Source organism: Carettochelys insculpta, chromosome 1 (genome assembly GCF_033958435.1).
Source record: "Carettochelys insculpta isolate YL-2023 chromosome 1, ASM3395843v1, whole genome shotgun sequence".
Taxonomy (NCBI): domain Eukaryota; kingdom Metazoa; phylum Chordata; order Testudines; family Carettochelyidae; genus Carettochelys; species Carettochelys insculpta.
Genome location: NC_134137.1, coordinates 12,755,352 through 12,774,611, shown reverse-complemented (window position 1 = coordinate 12,774,611; position 19,260 = coordinate 12,755,352). Strand labels below are relative to the sequence as shown.

Sequence of the window (19,260 nt, the reverse complement as noted above, 5' to 3'; positions counted from 1 at the left end):
CCCCGAAAGCCACAAGCTGCAGGGGCGTTCACAGCCCCAGCCCCATCTCCCAGGAGCGGACAGAAGCTGCTGACACCCAGAAGAAGCGCGGTCTCTTGCCAGGATCAGAGCTCCATGCTGGCATTGAGCTTTCCCAGCTCACAGGGGCTGAGCCACGCTGTCCGTGGCCACCCTGCTCGTCCCTACACCAGCGGAGCTGTGAGATGGGCAGGTTACAACAGCTGCTATTGAGATGTTCGTGTGACCGAGGGCTTGCAGGACGGGGCCCGGGGGGAGGAACACAACTCCAGCAGGGATCTGCCGTGGCTGCACCCACCTACTGGCCCGTGCAATGATCAGAGTGACAGGGTCGAGCTGCAGAATGACACACATGACCCCTACAAGAATAGGAGCAGAATCCACCCTGTTCTCCAGGGGGTTGGGTTAGCCACTGTGAATTCCACCTTCAGGCTCAGGTGGAGCCTTGCTCCCACAAGTGATCTGTGCTCACAGCAGTCGGCGCATAGCAGCTTCAGCTGTGATCCACTGAGCAGCCAAAAGCCATTGAAATCAATGGAAGCTTTTTGCACTGACTTCAACGGGCCGTCGATCAGGCCTGCAGGGTGTGATCCTGTGGTCTTTACTCATGACCAGCGTTCCCTGTCAGCGGAGCACTTGGGCGGCCGACCAGGAGAGATTCAGGTGACGCCCAGCTGATTAGCAGAGCGGCCCCAGAGTGTGTTTCTATGGGTGGTACACATCTTCTCACGCCTTGGCGCACAGAACAAAATTTATTCTGCCCTGGATGGAAAACATCACAGGGAAGCCTGATAGTTGCTTGCCGTGGGTGGTGGGTCTGAGTGACCCACCCAAGGCTGGAGCCTGGCAGGATAACACTACCTTAAAGTTCGTTGCCTGCATAGGCTCGGAAAGCATATGGGCCCTTTCTACCCAATTTTTCCCAGCCGGTGGAGTCTCTCGACTACCACGAACCCCGTGGGCTTCCGTGCCAGACAGTACCGTACCTGCCAGCCTTGGCTCACATCTGCTGACCTGAGGCTGCACAGGGAACTCATGCAGGATCAATAGTTTGTTCTTTCACCCAGGGTACTGAAGTCCCAAGTCCGGACGTGGCATGGGAAAGTGAGCGACTACCCAAGGGCACTCTGCGGAGATGGGAATAGACCCGCCTGCTAGGCAGGGACGACTGGTCCTAGACTGGCCTGCTAGTCTGCAGCACCACACTGCCTCCCAGTGCCCACACGCCCAGCCCCGCTGCACTTTTCCTACTGCCCGCAGTAGATTGATGAAATTTGCAGAGGGCTAGATCCTGCCACAGATCCTGACCCCATGGGTCAGCCAGAGGAATGATTCGCTCCTCAGCACAGGTCAGGCTGGCAGGGTCTGGCTTGGAGTCATGTTCTGAGCTAAGAGAGATTCCCACCTCCAGGAGTCATTGCGTGGCCCTTGCAGTAACCCTGTGCTAGTAGGGAAGAGGATAGCAGCAGCCACACCCAGGCACAACAGAGAGTCTGTTTTTGCAGAATGGGGCAGACAAGGCCAATGCTGAAACCCACCGAGCTCTAAGAGAGACTTGCCATTGACCTGAATGGGAGCAGGGCATCTCTGAGTGGTCTGCAGGCCCGTTATTCCTCTTCATTACTACCTATGGTTCTTATCTGACCCCCTTTAAGGCAGCGTCTGAGCAACCTCGCACTAGCTCATACAGCAACCACAGGCAGGGCATAGCTATTGTCCCCATTGCGCAGGTGAGAACCCGAGCCACAGAGCAATCAGTTCTTTGCCTGAGGTCATGCAGAGAGTCTGCAGCAGAGCAGGACTTAAACCCTGGTGTCCAGGGTGGAAGATTCCCACACAAACCATGGGCTCGTCCTTCCTCCTGACCGTATTCCCTCTCAGAGGTTCTGCCACCTGTCCAGAAATGAGGCCTGGCTGCCACTTCCCCCACTGCCCACTAAGGCTGTTCTTTCAACAGGCCAATAGGGAACAATACATGGCCCTTCCTTAGCTGGAGCATTCTCCCCAGACAGGCCCAAAAGACCAGAATACCTATGACTGTCTCCAGACTGTCACTCGCCCCTCCGCAGCCAGCTGCATATTATACGTTAAGAGAGCAAAACATTTGTTTCCCCATTTTCCAGTCACAAATGAATCTGCCACTGCCCTGGGCTCTTTGCAGATCACTTTTGTCTCTGGTGATCGCCTTGCAGCCTTGTCCAGCTCATCCCCCCCTTTCTGCATTTGTGGGCTCCAGAAGAACATGGCTAGGTCCTAGTCTCTGTGTGGGAAAGTCACACAAAGCACGTGGTTTTGGAGCAAATCTCTGGCAAACAAGCCCAGTCACAGCTGAGAAAACAGGGCTGAGAAGGGACCCTGTCCAGATATAATTTGGAGGGTGGAGTTCCCCCTTGGAGAGACCTATGCACCACCTGACCCATATTCTAAGAGCATCAAGAACACCTTGCATCAACCCCCTCTGAGGCCCCCCAGAACAGTATTTAAAAAAATTCCCCAGATCTACAATATTAACAATACCTGAGCTTTTAACAACTGATTGATTCTGTTCACCTGCCCTTCGCACCACCTCTGCAAGGACAGGAGAACTAGAATTGTCAGTTTCAGCTTTGTATAGTCAGTTTCACTTTCAGGTTCTCAGGATACCATAAGGCTGTGGTGTTTGCCTTCTCCAATGCCTTAACTGGGCTCAAGGGCCTACGGAGACAGGGGTTAAAATTTCCAGCATTGCCATAGACTCCCTTTGGCCCCAAGTGTCAGAGACGTCACCGTGTCCGTCTGCATCTTCAAAAACAACAGGAACTCTTGTGGCACCGTGTGGGCTAAACAGATATTTTGGAGCATAGGAATCCCGGGGGAGTTAGGCACCCATACGCTTTTGAGGATCTGGACTGTGACCTCTCTGTGCCCTAGTTCACCATCTGCAAATTGGGGGTCATGAGGTTTCGCTTTGTCCAGCTTGTCTATCGAGATGATAAGCACCTTGGGGGCAGTCGTACAGTTTGTTTACACAGTGCTGCAGCCCTGGGCTCAACTGAGTCAGCTGAGTGCTACTGTAAAACGAATGAGGACTTCATTATTTGTCCAGTGCAATCCCCCCCGAGGCCCTACACTCCACCCATCCCCTCTGGGAAAAAACTGCTACTCTAGGCTGATATCTGGGGACATCCTGCTATACTCATCATAACTCTTTCCATTTTACTGTTGAATTAACAAATAAAGCCTCCCAGGCAGGCGGGGGGGGGGTAGCAGTCTTACCCCCATTTTACAGGTGGGAAAACCGAGGCACAGGGGCATTAAGTGATTGTCCCAAGGCCCTGTGGGGAGTGGGTGTCAGAGAAAGGAATAAAGCACAGCATCTCACCACCACAAGACTGCTCTTCCTTACCCTCTCCCAGGAGAGCAGGAATTTAGTGTTCACCAGAAACTACCAGAGAAGAAGTTGTGAGCCCTGGCAGGACATAGAGGTTAGTCACCAGTATATGGCTGAGCCTCAGAGATCTGTCTACACTTGGAATTAAATCTGTGATAGCTCCGAGTGGGTCGTATGTTACACGGAGGGTGCAAGCCCTGGTCTGGCGGCCTCAGGTGCATCCATGGCTGCACGCGCGCACACACGCGCACACACACACACACACCCTCCCACCCATGCCTGGACACACTGTCTCTTGGGCTGTAAAACAGGGATATGCTCACCCCCGCCCCAGGGTTATGATCAGGAGGGTGTGGGGGCTGGGGCCATCCCTGACTGTTCTCTGCAGCCCCAGGAGCTGGCTTCCCAGGACGCCCCTGGCATGGGGGCGGGAAGGGGGGCTGGGCATGCCAGAGTCTGCACCCGGACACCGGGGGGACAGGGGAGGGGTCGGCCAGAACAGAACCCAGGGGGGTGGGTGAAGGGCTCCTGGGAGCGTGGCCCCCCGCAGCATCACTAAGCGGGAAGACGGGCGAGCTGGGGCGGGGTGAGGCTGCGGGTTCGATCCCCGCCCGAAGCGCGGGGCTCTGCTGCCCACCCCAGGCCGGGATCCGCGGGAAGTTTGCGCACACGGGGCCAGCCCCGTCCCGTGCCGGGGAGGGGCGCCCAGCCGGGGGCTGAGCGCGGAAAGTTCAGCGGGACCCTCCGCAGGGCAGCCCCAGCCCCGATCGCGGGGGGGGGGGAGGAGGGAGAAAGCAGCCGCCCGGGGCCCCCCACCCCGCCCGGAGCGGCTCCTACCTGTAGCGCCGGGCAGGCGGGCGGGGGCTCCTCCGCCTTCCGGAACACGTGCTGGCCCCGTCTGAAATAGTGAAGAAGCGCCATGAGCAGGTGAGGCAGGATCAGCACCATGCTGCGCCCCTCCCGCTCCCCAGCCCCAGGCGGGCGCAGCTGGCCCCGGGGCAGGCGGTGCCGCGCGCGGAGCGGCTGCAGGCAGCGGCAGGGGGAAAGCAAGGAGAGGGGTCCGCTGGGTCCTAAGCACCTGCGGGAGGGAGCCGGGCACTGGAGGCCCAGTGCCCCCGGGCTCCAGCCAGGCGGGAAACGCAGCGCCGGAGGCTTGGCCCGGCCAGAGCGGCTCAGATCCCCCCACTGCTAAACCTCCCAGCTCCAGGGGGCTGGAGCCCCCAGCATCCCCCTCTGAATAGCTCAGGTCTCCGGCCAAGGAAGAGCTCCCTGGTTGGGTAGCAGCAGTAAGGCCTTTACCCCAGCTGCTAGAGGGCACAGTGCACCCCCTACTGCGCCATGTGCTGACACTGCAGCCCTTTACTTGGGCGGGTGCCCTGTTGCGCCGGGTGCTGTACAGAGGGGAAACTGAGGCACAGAACCATGGCATGACTTTCCCCCTGGCCACAGGGTGCCCTGTAGCAGGGCTAGGCTCTGAACCCCCATCTCAGGCCTGGTCCTGTGCCTTTGCCCCACCTCCAGCCTTCCTCTTCACCCAGCTGGTGTAGGGGGAAGGAAGAGCTGGTGGGAGGGCCTTGCGGGGGTGGCAGTGGGGTAAGCTGCCCACAGCTGGGCTCCCGATGCCTCCTGGAAATGGATTCAAATGAGGGAGAGCCCCAAGCCGCTAACAGGGACTTCCCCCAGCCCTGGGTTAGTGAGTGAAGCCTCAGAGCATCTGCCAGAAGGAGGCTGCCGGACCCTGGGTGGTTAGAGCAGGTCCCACAGAGCAGCCACAGCCTCAGATTTTAACCCCGCCCAGTGGGCAGGATGTGCCTGTCACAGAATGTGGGGTGCCCTGGCCCTGCACCTATCCACAGGCAGATGTCACTCATCCAGCAGGGAGAACAGAAGGTTATTAGGCGACAGGGACACAGCGTAGAACAGACTTGTCAGCACAGAAACCAGAAGCCGTCAGTACAATCCACCTTGCGGACAGAGGCCCAGAGGGGGTCCCTGAGCCAGGCCCTGGTCCTCCTCCCTCCCTCTGCAGCCAGACCAGACTGCCCCACTCAACAGCCCAGTTCCAATTCACACCAGCCAGGCCCCTCCTCCCGCCATTGTCCTGTTTCCCAGGGAAGAACGGTGTCACCTGGTTGCTTAAGTTACAGAGAGCTGGGAGGTCCTTTGCCTACGGGTGAGAAGCCATCCCACCGAAACTCCCCTCACTACCATGCACTGATGCTGTGCCAGGGGAAACTGAGGCACTCACTCCGGGTTACCACAGGACAGCAGGAAACGCATGCAACCGAACCAGGTGAATGAAATCCTCACACATCTCCCTTCACCACAGTGCCCATGACTAAACCTGGTGGAGAGCTCAGCTTCCAGCAGCGAGCAGCCACATGGACCCCCACTGCTCAACTCAGGCCCCAGGGACACGGGATCTGCAATTAACCCGTGGAACTCCCCGCCATAAGGAACGCCTGGGCGCTGTGGGGACGGTGAAGGCTCTCGCTTTGCGGCTGGCCTGTGAACAAACTGCCCCAAAGGCAGAGCTGGGTGGCCACCCCTGCCCTCCTCTGTTCATTCACGCCCAGCTGGGGGCTGACAAACCAGGGCTTGGAGGAGTCCACAGCAAGGCTGGACCTAAAGCAGCCCCTCCCCCACGGCAGCCAACAAGCAGTGGGGAGAACAGTAGGCCTGGACTGCAGGCCTCCCCCTGCCAGGGTCACCCAGCCCTGCTGATAGGGGGAACAATTGCTCTGGGGGCCGGCTATTTAAAAGGCCCCAGAGCTCCCAGCTGTTATGGTAGCACCCGGAGTCCTGGTGCTGTGTTGCACACCCCAGGAGCCTTTGGGGGCTGGGAGGGAGGACATGCTGTGGTCTAGGCGGCTCTGAGGGTTGGCTGCCCTTGGCCTTGTCCCTTCTGCCAGAGGCCCAACCCCTCCTGGGAACACTGGAGCTGGACGCCCACACTCGCCTTGCCCAGGGGCCCAGCGAGGCTGCCAGCTCCCCTGAGTCATCCACCTGTCACATTGCATGGGCTGCAGACACCGCCAGTTACACGTCCACCCATTGGTCCCCTTGCTACTCACCCAACAGAGCACCCCCTTCCCCCGCCTTCAGCTCAGATCCCTGATTTGCACTGACTCCCTGTGTGGCCCAGGGCACTTTGTCCCTCTGGGCATCAGCTGCCTCCCTTCCCCCACCCCTCTCCCTGTAACATGGGGGTGGTGATCCTTCCCTTCTCCAGCCCTCTGTCTGCTTCTGCTGTCAGCTCCTACGGGCAGGGGCTGTGGCTATGCACGTACAGCTCCAAGCACAACGGAGCCCTGGTCTCAGCCAGACATGGGTGGAATGTTGACTGAAGCTGTTGCACGAGAAGATGGTCTGGCCTTGACCTTGACCTTCAGCTCTCCCATGGGCATAAATGCCCGTGTCTATACCCCCCACCTCCGCAGTCATTGGGCCATATTGAAACAGCATCAAAAAATCCAGGGGCCTGCTGTGCAAGCTCCCCCCACCGATAATGTGACCTTCCAAATCACGGTGCATTAGCAGAAAAACTCCGCGCCCAAAGAGAATCCTTGATTCTGCCATCCATCTGTCCTTCCCTTTCTTTGATCAGATCGCTCCCGAGACGGGGGCCACCCGGAGCAGAGAAACGTTCAAAGAGCTGCCGTGTGTATGTTTTAATAAAGTGATCTGCATCCCTGGGAAAAGCCCCGGGCAGGCCGAGTGAAGGAATCAATGAATAAATAAATCAGTGGCGGGACGGTTTGATTTCAGGTGAGCTGCTATTTGCCTCCAGTGGCTGTTTGGCTTTGAAATATGGATTGAGTTACCAGGTTCTCGTGTGTGTGCTGACTCCCGATTACCCCGCACAAGCCATTGCTGTAACGTCAGTCTCCCGCTCCCGCTCCCACTCCCGCTCCCTCTCCCTGTGTGGGTTCACAGTATCGCCGCAACCCCAGGGCTTGTCGTCAGCAGGCAAGAGAGTCTTCAAAGTTCAAAGCTCCAGAACTCAGGTCACAGCAGCCACCCCTTGAGCTAAAACATGGTTCCCAAATGGCGGGGGGTATGTCCCCCTGGAGGGGTATGAAGAAATTCCAGGGGGGTGTGAGGCAACACAGACCACACCCTCCCCAGCCATTCTCCACACCCGAAGAAAAGCCGGCCTTTGCTTCCGGCTCTCAGCCCCTGCCATTTTACATGGACAATCCAGCGCAGCCGCTCTTAAAAGCAGGCAGCCGGTGAAGGCACATGTAGAGTTAGCTGCCTCCTGCAAAGGTGAGTGAGTGTGGGTTGGGGGGGAAGGGGAGGATGGGGTTAGTTGAGGGGCTGGTGTTGCCTAGCTTTGGAGGAGGGGAAGGGCTCAGGCTGGCAGCTGGGGTGGCTGGCCCATGGTAAAAAAAGAAGTCGGGGGGCGTGAGGATTTCTCGGAAATCGAAAGGGGGACATGATGCCAAAAAGGTGGGGAATCACTGCTCTAACTCATATAGCAACCACAGGTAGGGCAGGGCTATTGTCCCCATTGCGCAGGGAGGAAACTGAGGCACAGAGCAAATCAATTGCTTGCCTGAGGTCACCCAGAGAGGCAGGCAGGCAGCTCACAGGCAGCTGGGGTGGCTGGCCCGTGGCAAAAAAAGAGGTTGGGGGACGTGAGGGTTTCTCAAAAATCAAAAGGGGGGCGTGATGCCAAAAAGTGTGGGAACCCCTGAGCTAAAGGAATAACCGATCCCCTCTGGCTGTAAGCCACTAGTAGACTATTGTAAGTGCTCCAGCCAGCCACTAGGGGGAGATACGGCCAAAGACAATGAGCATCATGACACTGGTTCCCAAACTTTTCAGCAACACGCCTCCTTTTCGATTTTGAGACACCTCATGCCCCCACCAGCGCTTCTTTACCATCATCCAACCCCCTTTGAACCAAACATTCAGTTCAGACCCCTACGCATTGAAAGGCCAAAAAAAAAATTGCATTTTTTGGTTTGAAACTTAAATTTTTTTGCAGCAGCGGTCGCCAATCTTTTTACACCCAACATCACTTTTTAAAAGGCCAGGCAAGCCCCGCCCCTTTCTTGAGGCCCCGCCCTCTACATTCCACCGATCTCCATCATTTGCTGCCCCACCCTTTACTCACTCTCCTTGGGTTAAGACAGGCGGTCCAGGCCCTGGGATGGGAATGAGGGATTTGGGTGTGGGAAGGGGTGAAAGGTGCAAGCTCTGGGAGGGAATCTGGCTGCAGGAAGAGGTGGAGAAGGGGCTGCTGGCTCATGGAGGGGGCTCCAGGCTGGAGAATATTGGGGTCAGGTGGAGTCTTGGGGTGCTGAGCAAACCACAGGTTTGTGGATGTGGGGGTGCAGGACTCCAGGCTGGGGTGTAGGACTCCAGGCTGGGGTGTGTGAGGGGGCTCAGGGCAGCAAGCGGGGAGTCTGATGGGCTCAGCACACAGATTTACAGTGTGTGGATTAGTATCGGAGGGGCAGCCGTGTTAGTCTGGATCTGTAACAGCAACGAAGGGTCCTGTGGCACCGTGTGGATTGTGTAGTAGTGTTGTGGCAGAAGACTGGGGACGCGAGAGGCTCAGGACAGGGGTTCCGGTGTACGATAGACTCAGGATTGAGCTGTGTGCGGGGATGCAGGGGTGTTATGATACTGTGGCCCCATTTATCAGAGCGGTAGCTGAGCTAATCTGTATCTTCAAAAACAAGAAGTCCTGTGGCACCTTATAGACTAACAGATATTTTGCAGCATAAGCTTTTGTGACCAAAGACCCACTTTGTCTTTTGGCCCCACCTCAGAGCATAGTGGGGCCCACAAATTCCACTAACCCCGGAACCCCAGAAGAATTAATCTGGCCTGAGTCCTTGAACCTTGGTCCTACCTACCCTCCCTGTGTGGGGCTGGGGTGCCTGTCCTACCTCGCCTTCTGCCCTGCCCCCTACAAATGCCTTGCCCAGGGCTCCACTAGCACATCTTCCTTCCACCTGCTGCCTTCCTGTGCAGCGGGGAGTGGTAGACCTGGGTCCATGCCAGCTCCAACTGCTCAGGCAGTGCATGGCTGCCATGGGGATTGAGGAGCAGGGCGTGTGCTGCCTGGGCAGTTGGAGCTGGCATGGACCCTGGGCTCCTCCTGCCCCCGCCCTCTGTGCAGGAAGGCAGCAGGAAGTCACCAGTGGTCAACAGACCTGGATTTTCAAGAAAAGCACCAGCTGTGTGGGAGTGGGAGCAGCACATGTGTTTCCTGAGACACCAGCTCTGGTGTGCAGCTGTAGGACTTCCCCCGCCATACCACAGGAAGGCAGGAATGCTACCTCCATTTTTGCAGGAGGTAAAACCAGCACAGGCTCTTTCTTGGGGTGGTGGTGGTGGAGTTGATAGGGTGAGCTGGGTCACCACATGCCCCCCTGGAATTTCTTCAGGTCCCTAAGGGGGGCGCCCCCCAGTTTGGGAACCTACACTTTAGGACCTAGGTAAACTATGGGGTAAAATTACTCCCTGCCATCTGCTAACTAGCCTTTATAGGTAGCTACACTCCTACCCCTGTGGCCTCTCTTTAGGCCTGCAATGGCTCATCCATATGGATATTGAAACAATGCAAAATTTGGACCCAGACCACACGTCCTACAGTCCCGCCAATAACGAATAGAGGCAGCTCTTTGGGGGCTGGTCATTTTGTTACAGCTGAGAGCCCCCAGTTCTGGATTCACTTTCCAGCTCTGTCCCAGACCCGCACCATGACTGAGGTCCCCCCAAACTCCCAACACAGGGGACCTGGGCCAGCAGCCTTAACCACTGTGCCACACTTCTGCATCGGGGACCAGGGAATTCACAGACTTGGATTAGCCAACTTCTGGGTCATCACCAACTTGCTTCCTGATGGGTGTGTGACTCTGATCACGGCCACTATAAATGTCCGCTTCCACTCTGGCCTTGTCAGCTAGCTGCTTCTCAGACCTGCCAGCTGCCTCTTCATACCCTCCTTTGGGCTGAATCTCCCAGTGAATGGACCTCTCGGACAAACTATCACCTTTGATGAGGATTGCTCCCTGACCAGCATGACTGGACAGCCAGTGCGATCCATCAGGAGAGGAGGCAAGGGGTGAGAGATACCTGTATAAGGGAAAGCTCTCCATAGAAGGCCTGTCCCTATAGCATCGGAACATCTAGTCACCTTTCTCCCAGGTTTTACAATGAGTTTGGGCAAGTCCCTTATCTCCCCGTGCTTCAGTTTGACCTCAGGCCAGTAGGGAAAACTGGCCAAGCAAAGCAAAGTTTCACCCTGAACTCTGCAGCTGCGCTCTCTCTTTCTCCCCATGACAGCCAAACAATTGCAAACTCCCCAGGTCTGTTCCAGGCATCAGTGGGCAGAACTATTAACAACTATGGCGAAAAGTAGAACAGGAGAAAGACCTGATAAGAGAGAGAGAAATCAGACCAGTGGAGGGAGCTCTTAGCTTATTATGCTACTGTCCCTCATTGGGGTACCGCTCAGCTTGCAGAAGCGACAAAATATGTGAGGCTCCAGGGATACATCCTTTGCTGAAGCTGCTCAGGCTGCAACAGCTTCAGGAAAGAGCATGTCTCCCATTACATGCAAGAGCATCACTGACTCTGAGGCTGGGTCTACACTACAGAGATTTGTCGACAGACGGGCCTTCTATCAACATAACTGAGGGACCGGCAATGCTCTTGATGCATTCTGTCAACAAGTCTCGACAGAGCTCTGCGTTTTCTTCGACAGTATTATCCCTCAAAAATTTGAGGCGTAACAATCTCTGGCTAGATTGCTGTCGACGAAAGTGTAGCGTAGACACTTCTGTCGACAGTGAGGACTGCCAGTTGCCTGGCAGCCCTCTTTGCAGAGCTGCCGTTCTGCTTTCTGGCATCAGAGGGCAGTGTAGTCTGGCAGTTCCCTGTCAACAGGGCAAGTTGTACGTAGCTGCAATCTGTAGATGCGAGCTTACCCTGCCGACAGTAACTTCTGTCTACGGATGCTTCTAGTGTAGACATAAACTGAGTCTCATGGGAGTTTCTGGACAAGATGTGGAAACTGAGGCACGGGCTAGGGTGAGGTCTCAGAACCCGAGGTGGGTGCCTCAGTTTAACTCCACTGCAGTCCCCCTCACGGAGCTACGTAAGAAGGGGAAGTCAGACAAGGTGGTCTGGGCTGAGTAGTGCCGGGGCTCTCTGTGTGCTGAAGGAGGCCCTGCCCCAGTGCTGGTAAATCCAGACTTTGACAAGCCCTTTATGAAGTCCACTGACACCTCAGACACTGGGCTGGGTGCCGTGCATTAGCAGGTGAACGACTAGGGAGAGAAACACCCCATTGGGTACCTGAGAAAGAAGCTGCTGCCCCGGGAGCAGAACTCCGCAGCCCAGGAGAAGGAATGTCTGGCCATGGTGTGGGCTCTGGGGAAGCTGCAGCCTCACCTGTTTGGGTGGCACGTCCCTGTGTACACCGATTACTCATTCCTGACTGGGCTGCATCACCGAAAGGGGCCAACACCAAGCTCCTGAGGTGGAGTCTGCTCCTGCAGGATTACGACACGGAGCTGGTCCTCGTGAAGGGCAGCACCGGTGTTATAGCTGACGCCCCGTCACACAGGGAGGGCCCCGAACTTCCCCAGGTCACTGGCTAAGTGACCCCGCTCAGGTCAGTCTCAAAGCAGGGAGCGATGTGATGAAATGGGGGTGTGAGGATTTTATGCCACACCCCCATTGGGGTGCATGTGTTTCCTGATCCCCAGTGGTAACTGGAGGTGGGTGCCTCAGTTTATCTTGGCACGGCATCAGTGCATAGTGGTGAGGGGAGTTTCAGGGTGATGACATCTCACCTGCAGGACAGGCCCTCCCTCCTCTTCGTAACCTAGGCAACCAGGTGACATATTTGGGGTTGGGGGGTGTTGCTGGACACAGGAGGGAGGTGGGGCCTGGCTGGTGTGAATAAGAACTGGGCTGTTGAGCGGGGCAGTCAGGTCTGGCTGGAGAGGGAGGAAGGAGACCAGAGCCTGGCTCGGGGACCCCCTCTGGGCCCCTCTCCCCAAGGTGGATTGTACTGACGGCTTCTGGTTTCTGAGCTGACAAGTCTGTTCTACGCTGTGTCCCTGTCGCTGAATAAACTTCTGTTCTCCCTGCTGGCGAGAGTCATGACTGCGATGGGGTGCAGGGCCTGGGGACCCCATGCTTGGTGGCAGTCAAGCCAGTTCATGCAGCAAGAGGAAGGGATTCCTATGTGTGCTTGTTGCACTAGGCCACGCTGCTTCGTGCTCTAATCATCCCACAATCCTCTCTGGCCCCTGCTCTCCGCATGGTCCCATCAGATTCAGCCGCCCTGTCCCCGCTGCCATGTACTCTTCAGCAGGCAACAAACAGCTTTATGAACTCGTCTTCTGCAGCACACCTACATAAACGACAACGCTCGCCACGTGCAGCCACCAGCTGCCCCAGAACTGGAAGTGGCTGCTGTACGCTCCAGCCGAGGCACCTCCATTGGCCTGGCTATCTAACAACGCAGCGCCAGGAGCGGTGGCTTCTGGGATTCCCGGGCTTTGTGGGTGGGGCTGCTCAGCTTCCCACCTGCCTTGCGGGGCGAGGATTGTAACTCAGAAGAGCTGCATCACGGCTGGCTCTTAACCCGCTGAATGCTCAGAAAGAGAGCTCAGCATCCTCACCCAGGTGCTGATGCAGGCGTGGTGGGCGGAGGGGAAGGTCCGTTCTATGCTCTTCTCTTGTCTTTCACTGAGGGGAAGCTATTACGACGTGCTTAGATCTGCCTAATTATTGACATCTATAAAGGGGCTTGTCTACTCTGGGTTGTTTTTTTTTTTTTTGTGGATAATCCCCCTCTTTCCAGAAAAAGAACCCCTTGCATCCACACTGCAAAGCTTGTTATTCTGGAATAACAGGGCATTTCATTCAAAAATCATAACTCCACCCAAACAAATGACTTTCCCGAACCCCGCCTCCCTTTCCACTTCAAAATTGACCCACTGTGTACTGAGCAGAGATAATTACGCCTTAATTGGCCTCCAGAGAGGCATCCCATCATTGGGGTTATTTTGAAATTGGGCTGTTGAGCGTGACTGTTCCATTTCAGAGCACTCTTGCCGTGTAAACGTTCTTTTCAGAAGTTAGAACATCAAAATAAGTTACTCCCAAACCCTGCAGTGTACAGGTAGCCAAAGGCAGGGCCCATGAACCTGAAAGGCAGCAAATGCAGCGCCACTAAAAGGAAGACCTCTTTGCCACACAATCTGCAATTGGCCCACAGGACTACCCACCACAGCAAAAGTCCTGTGGGAGCCATGCAGAAGGACACAGACCTTACCTCTGAGGTGCTCAGTGGCTCTAAAAAATTAGAAGTCCTGTGGCACCTTATAGACTAACAGAATGCCCATGACAGCTGATGCTCCAAACAAAGACCCATTTCGACAGATGCATCTGTGGGTCTTTGCCCATGAAAGCTGATGCTCCAAACATCTTTAGTCTATAAGGTGCCACAGGACTTCTCTTTGCTTTTGCAGACACAGACTAACACGGGTCCCCCACTGAGGTAAGTAGCTCTAAGAGAGCTCTAAGCTCTGGGAGCAGAAAGGGCTTTTCCCAGACCCGGAGGCCAGTCCCAAACTACTCCCCGAAGAACTAGGGACAGTCCCAACTTTCACTCCATTTCCACTCCAAGGACAAGGCACATGTCCTCCGCTGGCGACTCGAGCCAGCACAGACCTGGGTGTATGCACCCGTGTGCCACAGGGCAAGGATGGGGAAGAGAATGAGCTACAGGCAGCTGATATTAGCTGGGTGTGACCAAGTGGGATGTGTAAGGATTTGATTCCCCTGGTTAGGTTGTGTGTGTTTCCTACTGTCCTGTAGCAACTCGAGGTGGGTGCCTCAGTTTCCCCAGGCACAGCAGCAGTGCATAGTGGTGAGGGGAGGTTGAGTGGGATGAATTCTACCTACATGGTAGGCCTCCTGGGCAGGCGACACTCTCTTTCCGAGGAAACAGGACACAGGAGGGGCCTGGCTGGTGTGAATTGGAACTGGGCTGTTGAGTGGGGCAGTCTGGTCTGGCTGGAGAGGGAAGAAGGAGAACCAGGGCCTGGCTCAGGGACCCCCTCTGGGCCCCTCTCCCCAAGATGCATTTTACTGACAGCTTCTGGTTTCTGTTCTGACAAGTCTGCTCTACGTTGTGTCCCTGTTGCCCAATAACCTTCTGTTCTCCCCGCTGGATGAGACATCTGCCTGCCGGTGGGGGTGCAAGGCCAGGGGACCCCCACACTCTGTGACACCTGCACACCTCTGAGCAGCCAGGATGGATCCAGGCTTTGGTGCCTAACCCACAGATCTTCGCTCACGTGGGGGTAATTCAGCAGCAAACCAGTGGAAGTGCTGCAATGGAAGGGTAAGGAAGAGGACAGCCTGGCCCTGATGGCGTGTGATGCTGGGGTTTACATCCATCGCTGTGAGCTAATAACAGCTGAGCAGGCAAACATCCCCCAGCTTTTAAGTTCCTTGTGGTGCACTGAGTGGGAAATGGGCCTCAATGTAATACACTGAGTGGCTGGATGTGGACCACTGGAGGGAATCACAGCTGCTCAAGCCGTGTGGCATAAGCCCTAGACAGCTAGTGGAGATTCTCCTTTAGCTTGTGATAAGGGTTCTACTTTTGGAGCTGGAGGAGTTAAATTATTTTCACCAGCATCAACCACTCCCTAGCCTGTCACTGAAGTCCCTAGGAGGCTCTCAAACACACCCAGGTTTTGTCAGCACACGGAAAGCCAAAGCAGACTAGGAAGCAAATGTGTAACTTTACCCAGCCGGGCTTTGCCCAGACTAATGCTGCAGCAGGTGTGATTGCTCTCTGCTTTCAGCACAAACCCTGGGGAATCCCCAGCAGTCTTCTGAACCTTGTCATCTGGCAGGAGGCGGCAAAACGCCATGGGCGCGCACCTCTGCGGGGCGGGGATAGGAACCGGAGTGAATCAGGGTGGCTTGCTGGTGCGTGGAAGGGATCAGACACTGGAGAAGGGTTGAAAGTGAAGGAAGAACCATGCATAACGCCCTGCTCTCCCAGCCAGCTCTCTGCCAGCGAGAACAGCGTCAGGCAGCCTGCAGACCAACAACGCCATGCTCCAGCAATCAGCTCCGCTCCCTGGAGGTGGAAATGGACCTCCCCATGGGACTGGTCCTAAAGCCAGGTTTGGGGGGGTGGGGCCTGACTCCTGCCCTGGCCTCCCTTCACTGTGACGGGAACCCCTGCATTGGCATACTGTGCTGGGGGGGCATGTGGATGGCTGTGTGGATGTCCCCCATCTCCATCGGCCCCTGGGCACAGCTGTCACACCATGCTCCTCACCGAGGCCTCTGGCCCTGTAGTACCAGAAAGGCAGCAGAGTTCATCTGTATCTTCACAAGCAACAAGAAGTCCTGGGGCACCTTATAGACTAGCAGATATTTGGGAGCATCAGCTTTAGTAGGCAAAGACGAAGCAGGTTTTTGCCCACAAAAGCCTACACTCCACAGTATCTGTTGGCCCTATAGGGTCATGCCAGGCAGAGCCCAGATCAGGGTTGAGGCAGACCCCACTTAGCCTCTTTAGACATCCCCTGCTGTGCTCAGTTCTTGCGGCAGCTGGAGAAAACCACAGGGGCTGCCTGTGTGCAGCAGCCTTACTAACAATGGCTCCCTCTCCAGTTTGAACTCACCAGGAGGGTGAGGGCCATATCCCCACCATCTTATCTGACCTGTTTTTAACTCTCTTCATGCATACTACTGATACTGGGCCTTTTCCACCCTGACTGAATAGAGCTCGTCAGCTTTGGCCCTCCCTTTTCCTGGGACCCCATTCTTTAAATACCCTTCTGAAACCACCCCCCCAGTCATGCCTCTGACGAAGCGGGTCTTTGCCCAAGAAAGCTTGTGCTCCAAAATATCTGTTAGTCTATAAGGTGCCACAGGACTTCTTCTTGTTCTTGAAGATACAGACTAACACGGTGACCTCTCTGATACTTGTCACCAGGAGGGTGGTGAAGCACTGCAACGTGTTACCTAGAGAGGTGGTGGATTCTTCATCCCTGGAGGTTTTTAAGTCCTGGCCTTGACAAAGTCCTGGCTGGGATGATTTAGTTGGGGTTGACCCTAATTCAGGCAGGGGGCTGGACTAGATGACCTCCTGAGGTCCCCTCCAGCCCTGGGATTCTATAATTGAACTGAGCCCTGTCTTGTCTCACTGATAGGAGAAACCCCAAGCTCCAGAGCCTGCTGTTTGCAGAGGATCTGGAGCCACGGTGAGCTGAAACACCAAACTGGGCACAACTGGAGTCCTCCAAGAAGAGAAGCTGCTCCCAGGACCAGATCTGGGGCACAAGAACCAACTCGCTAGCTGGAGCTTAAAGCACACTGCCCAGATGCTCCAGGGATGGTGAAATGAAGCGAGCGCGAGAGAGAAATGGATGGTCAAGCTGGGCTCTCAATTTGCTCGCTGAAATGCAGAGCCTGGTTTCCTTCAATAAGCCCAATAGAAACTGGGGCTGTTAAACACCCACCCAGCAGTTCCCCTTTTCCAGGCAGAGACCCGTTTTTAAAAATCCAGGAAGACCTGGTGACCCAGGGCAATTCAAAAATGGGGGGGAAGAGCCAAGCCGGAACTAGCTAATTTTCCACCTGAAGCAAGAATATAACATTGTTCCCCTTCATGTTTATATATTCATAAGTTATTTCATAGAAAAGAGGAAATACATTAAAAAAAACAACAACACTACATTTACTATAGTTAGTCAGAGCTGGGCTGGTGAAAAGACACATCCCCCAACTGCTCCCCCCAGCTTAAACCCCACAATCAGGAGCTTGGGGAGTCTTGCTCAGGGGCTAGGAGCAACTCAGGGGCTGCAGGGGACTACGGGAGTCACATTCAGGGGCTGAAGGGGGCTAAGGGTGTCTCACTCAGGGGCTAGGGGAGTCACACAGAGGCTGGAGAGATCTAGGGTGGGCCAGGGGAGTCACACTCAGGCTAGGAATCACTCGGAGCTGAAAGGGGGCAAGGGTGTCTAGCTCAGGGCTAAGGGAGTCACACTCAGGGCATAGAGTCACTCCCAGGCTGAAGGGAACTAGGGGAGGCACAGGGACCCCCATGGATGGAAGCCAGCTGGGGTGCAAAGCCTCATCTGGCAGCATCAGCTGCAGGTATCCCAGCCTGTCCAAGGGGAAACCCCCAGCCCTGTGGCTGGAAGCTGGCTGGGGTGGGGGATTCCCAGCTCCTATGGCAGGAAGCCAGCTGGGGCAGGGCCCTGGCCAGGGGAGAGATCCAGACCCCTCACCATGGCTAGAAGCTGGCTGGGAGAGAGCCCTGGCTGGCAGTGCCAGCAGTGAGAATGGCTGGGGGGCTGGAGGGCCCCCACCTCTTGCAGAGGCTGAACACCAGGGAGCTGATCAGCTCTGCTCTACCCACCTCACCTGAGCTGGGCACTGCTCCTCAGGTAGGCCCTGCTCTGCCCTGCAGCTAAAATGGTTCTCAATGTAATTGATTGTCCTAACTCCCTGACAGCTGTTGATCCAATTAAGAAGTTGAGAACCACTTCAGGCATGTGAATGGCTTCTTAACAGCCACCTGTGGAGCCGCCCAGCCCAGGAGGTGACCCTTTGGAAATGTAATCACGACCCCGTTTGGGTCCCGACCCACAGGTTGGGAAACCCTGACTTAACTCCTTGTACTGATATCCAGAGACAGCAGCACCAAAAGCTGGCCTGGGCACCCTGCCGGAGGCAGTCAGAGGACTCCCCTTGCAGGGAGCACTGGATCACTGGTACTTTAGCCAGTCCTGAGCCACCAGCGAGGGACAGAGCAACAGGAGCAAATCAGCCCCCAGCCGAGCCGAGCTCTGGCTTGTGTGGGATGAGAGATGTGTCAGGGAGGGTGGGGTCCCCAAGCCAGGCATTGGCCCTCCCTCCTCCCTCTCCAGCCAGACCAGACTGCCCCACTCAACAGCCCAGTTCCAATTCACACCAGCCAGGCCCCTTCACTCTCCTGTGTCTTGTTGAAGAAAGGTGTCACCTGGTTGCCTAGGTTACAAAGAGCAGGGAGGGCCTGGCCTAGTGGCTAGAAGTCCTCACACTGGAACTCCCCTTACTGCTATGCACTGATGCTGTGCGTAGGGAAACTGAGGCACCCACCTCGGGTTACTACAGGACAGTAGGAAACACATGCAGCCCAACCAGGGGAAGAAAATCCTCACACCCGTCCAGTTCCTCACAAGTTGTCACTCCCTGGCAGTCTGGACTCACCAAGACTTCCTGGGGAAAGAGATGGGTAAACCGCCTGGGAAGCAGCAATTAATAAGACGATGAGCCCTTGGCCAGACAGAAGTGCAGTCTCTGCAGCCTTGTTAGGAAGGCGTCTGCTCTGCTCAACCCTCAGAGCCGGCAACTTTCCCAGCGGCTCGCTAAGGACGCAGGGCGCTTTGCAGAAGAGGACAGGATGCTGACCCGAAGCCTGGGCCACATTCCACTGACTTCCAGCCCATCCTGTGGCTGGATACTCACTGTCTCTTTTTTTTTATCTTAACACCTGTGTTTCTGCATTGTTCGACAGCTGCCACGTTCCACCCAAGAGCTGGCTGCATTGGCTAAAGTGATCTCTACACATTGCAGAAACCCAACCATCTAAAACTCACTTACCCCAAAGCTCTGCTGCCTGCAGGACGTATTGACCTGGTAGATACCTTCTAATCCTGAGGCCAGGCCCCTGCTGTCATGGGCAGCCCCTTCACAGCATCCCAGTCATACAGTTAGCCAGATTCATCTTGAAGTGAGCATAGCCCACATGCCTAGTTTGCTGGCCCACATAGTGGCACCTAGACCACCTACCCAGAGACAGAAGGTGCTTCTTACAC

General features: G+C 55.8%; 1 protein-coding gene across 1 annotated transcript in view; it reads right to left on the bottom strand.

Moving 5' to 3' along the window:
* Positions 1 to 19,260, bottom strand: part of PDE2A (phosphodiesterase 2A) — a 349,465-nt gene that overhangs the window by 217,934 nt on the left and 112,271 nt on the right. The window contains exon 2 of the mRNA XM_075018032.1: positions 4,226 to 4,286. Within this exon, the coding sequence (XP_074874133.1) occupies positions 4,226 to 4,286 (61 nt within the window). The remainder of the gene's footprint in view (positions 1 to 4,225; positions 4,287 to 19,260) is intronic.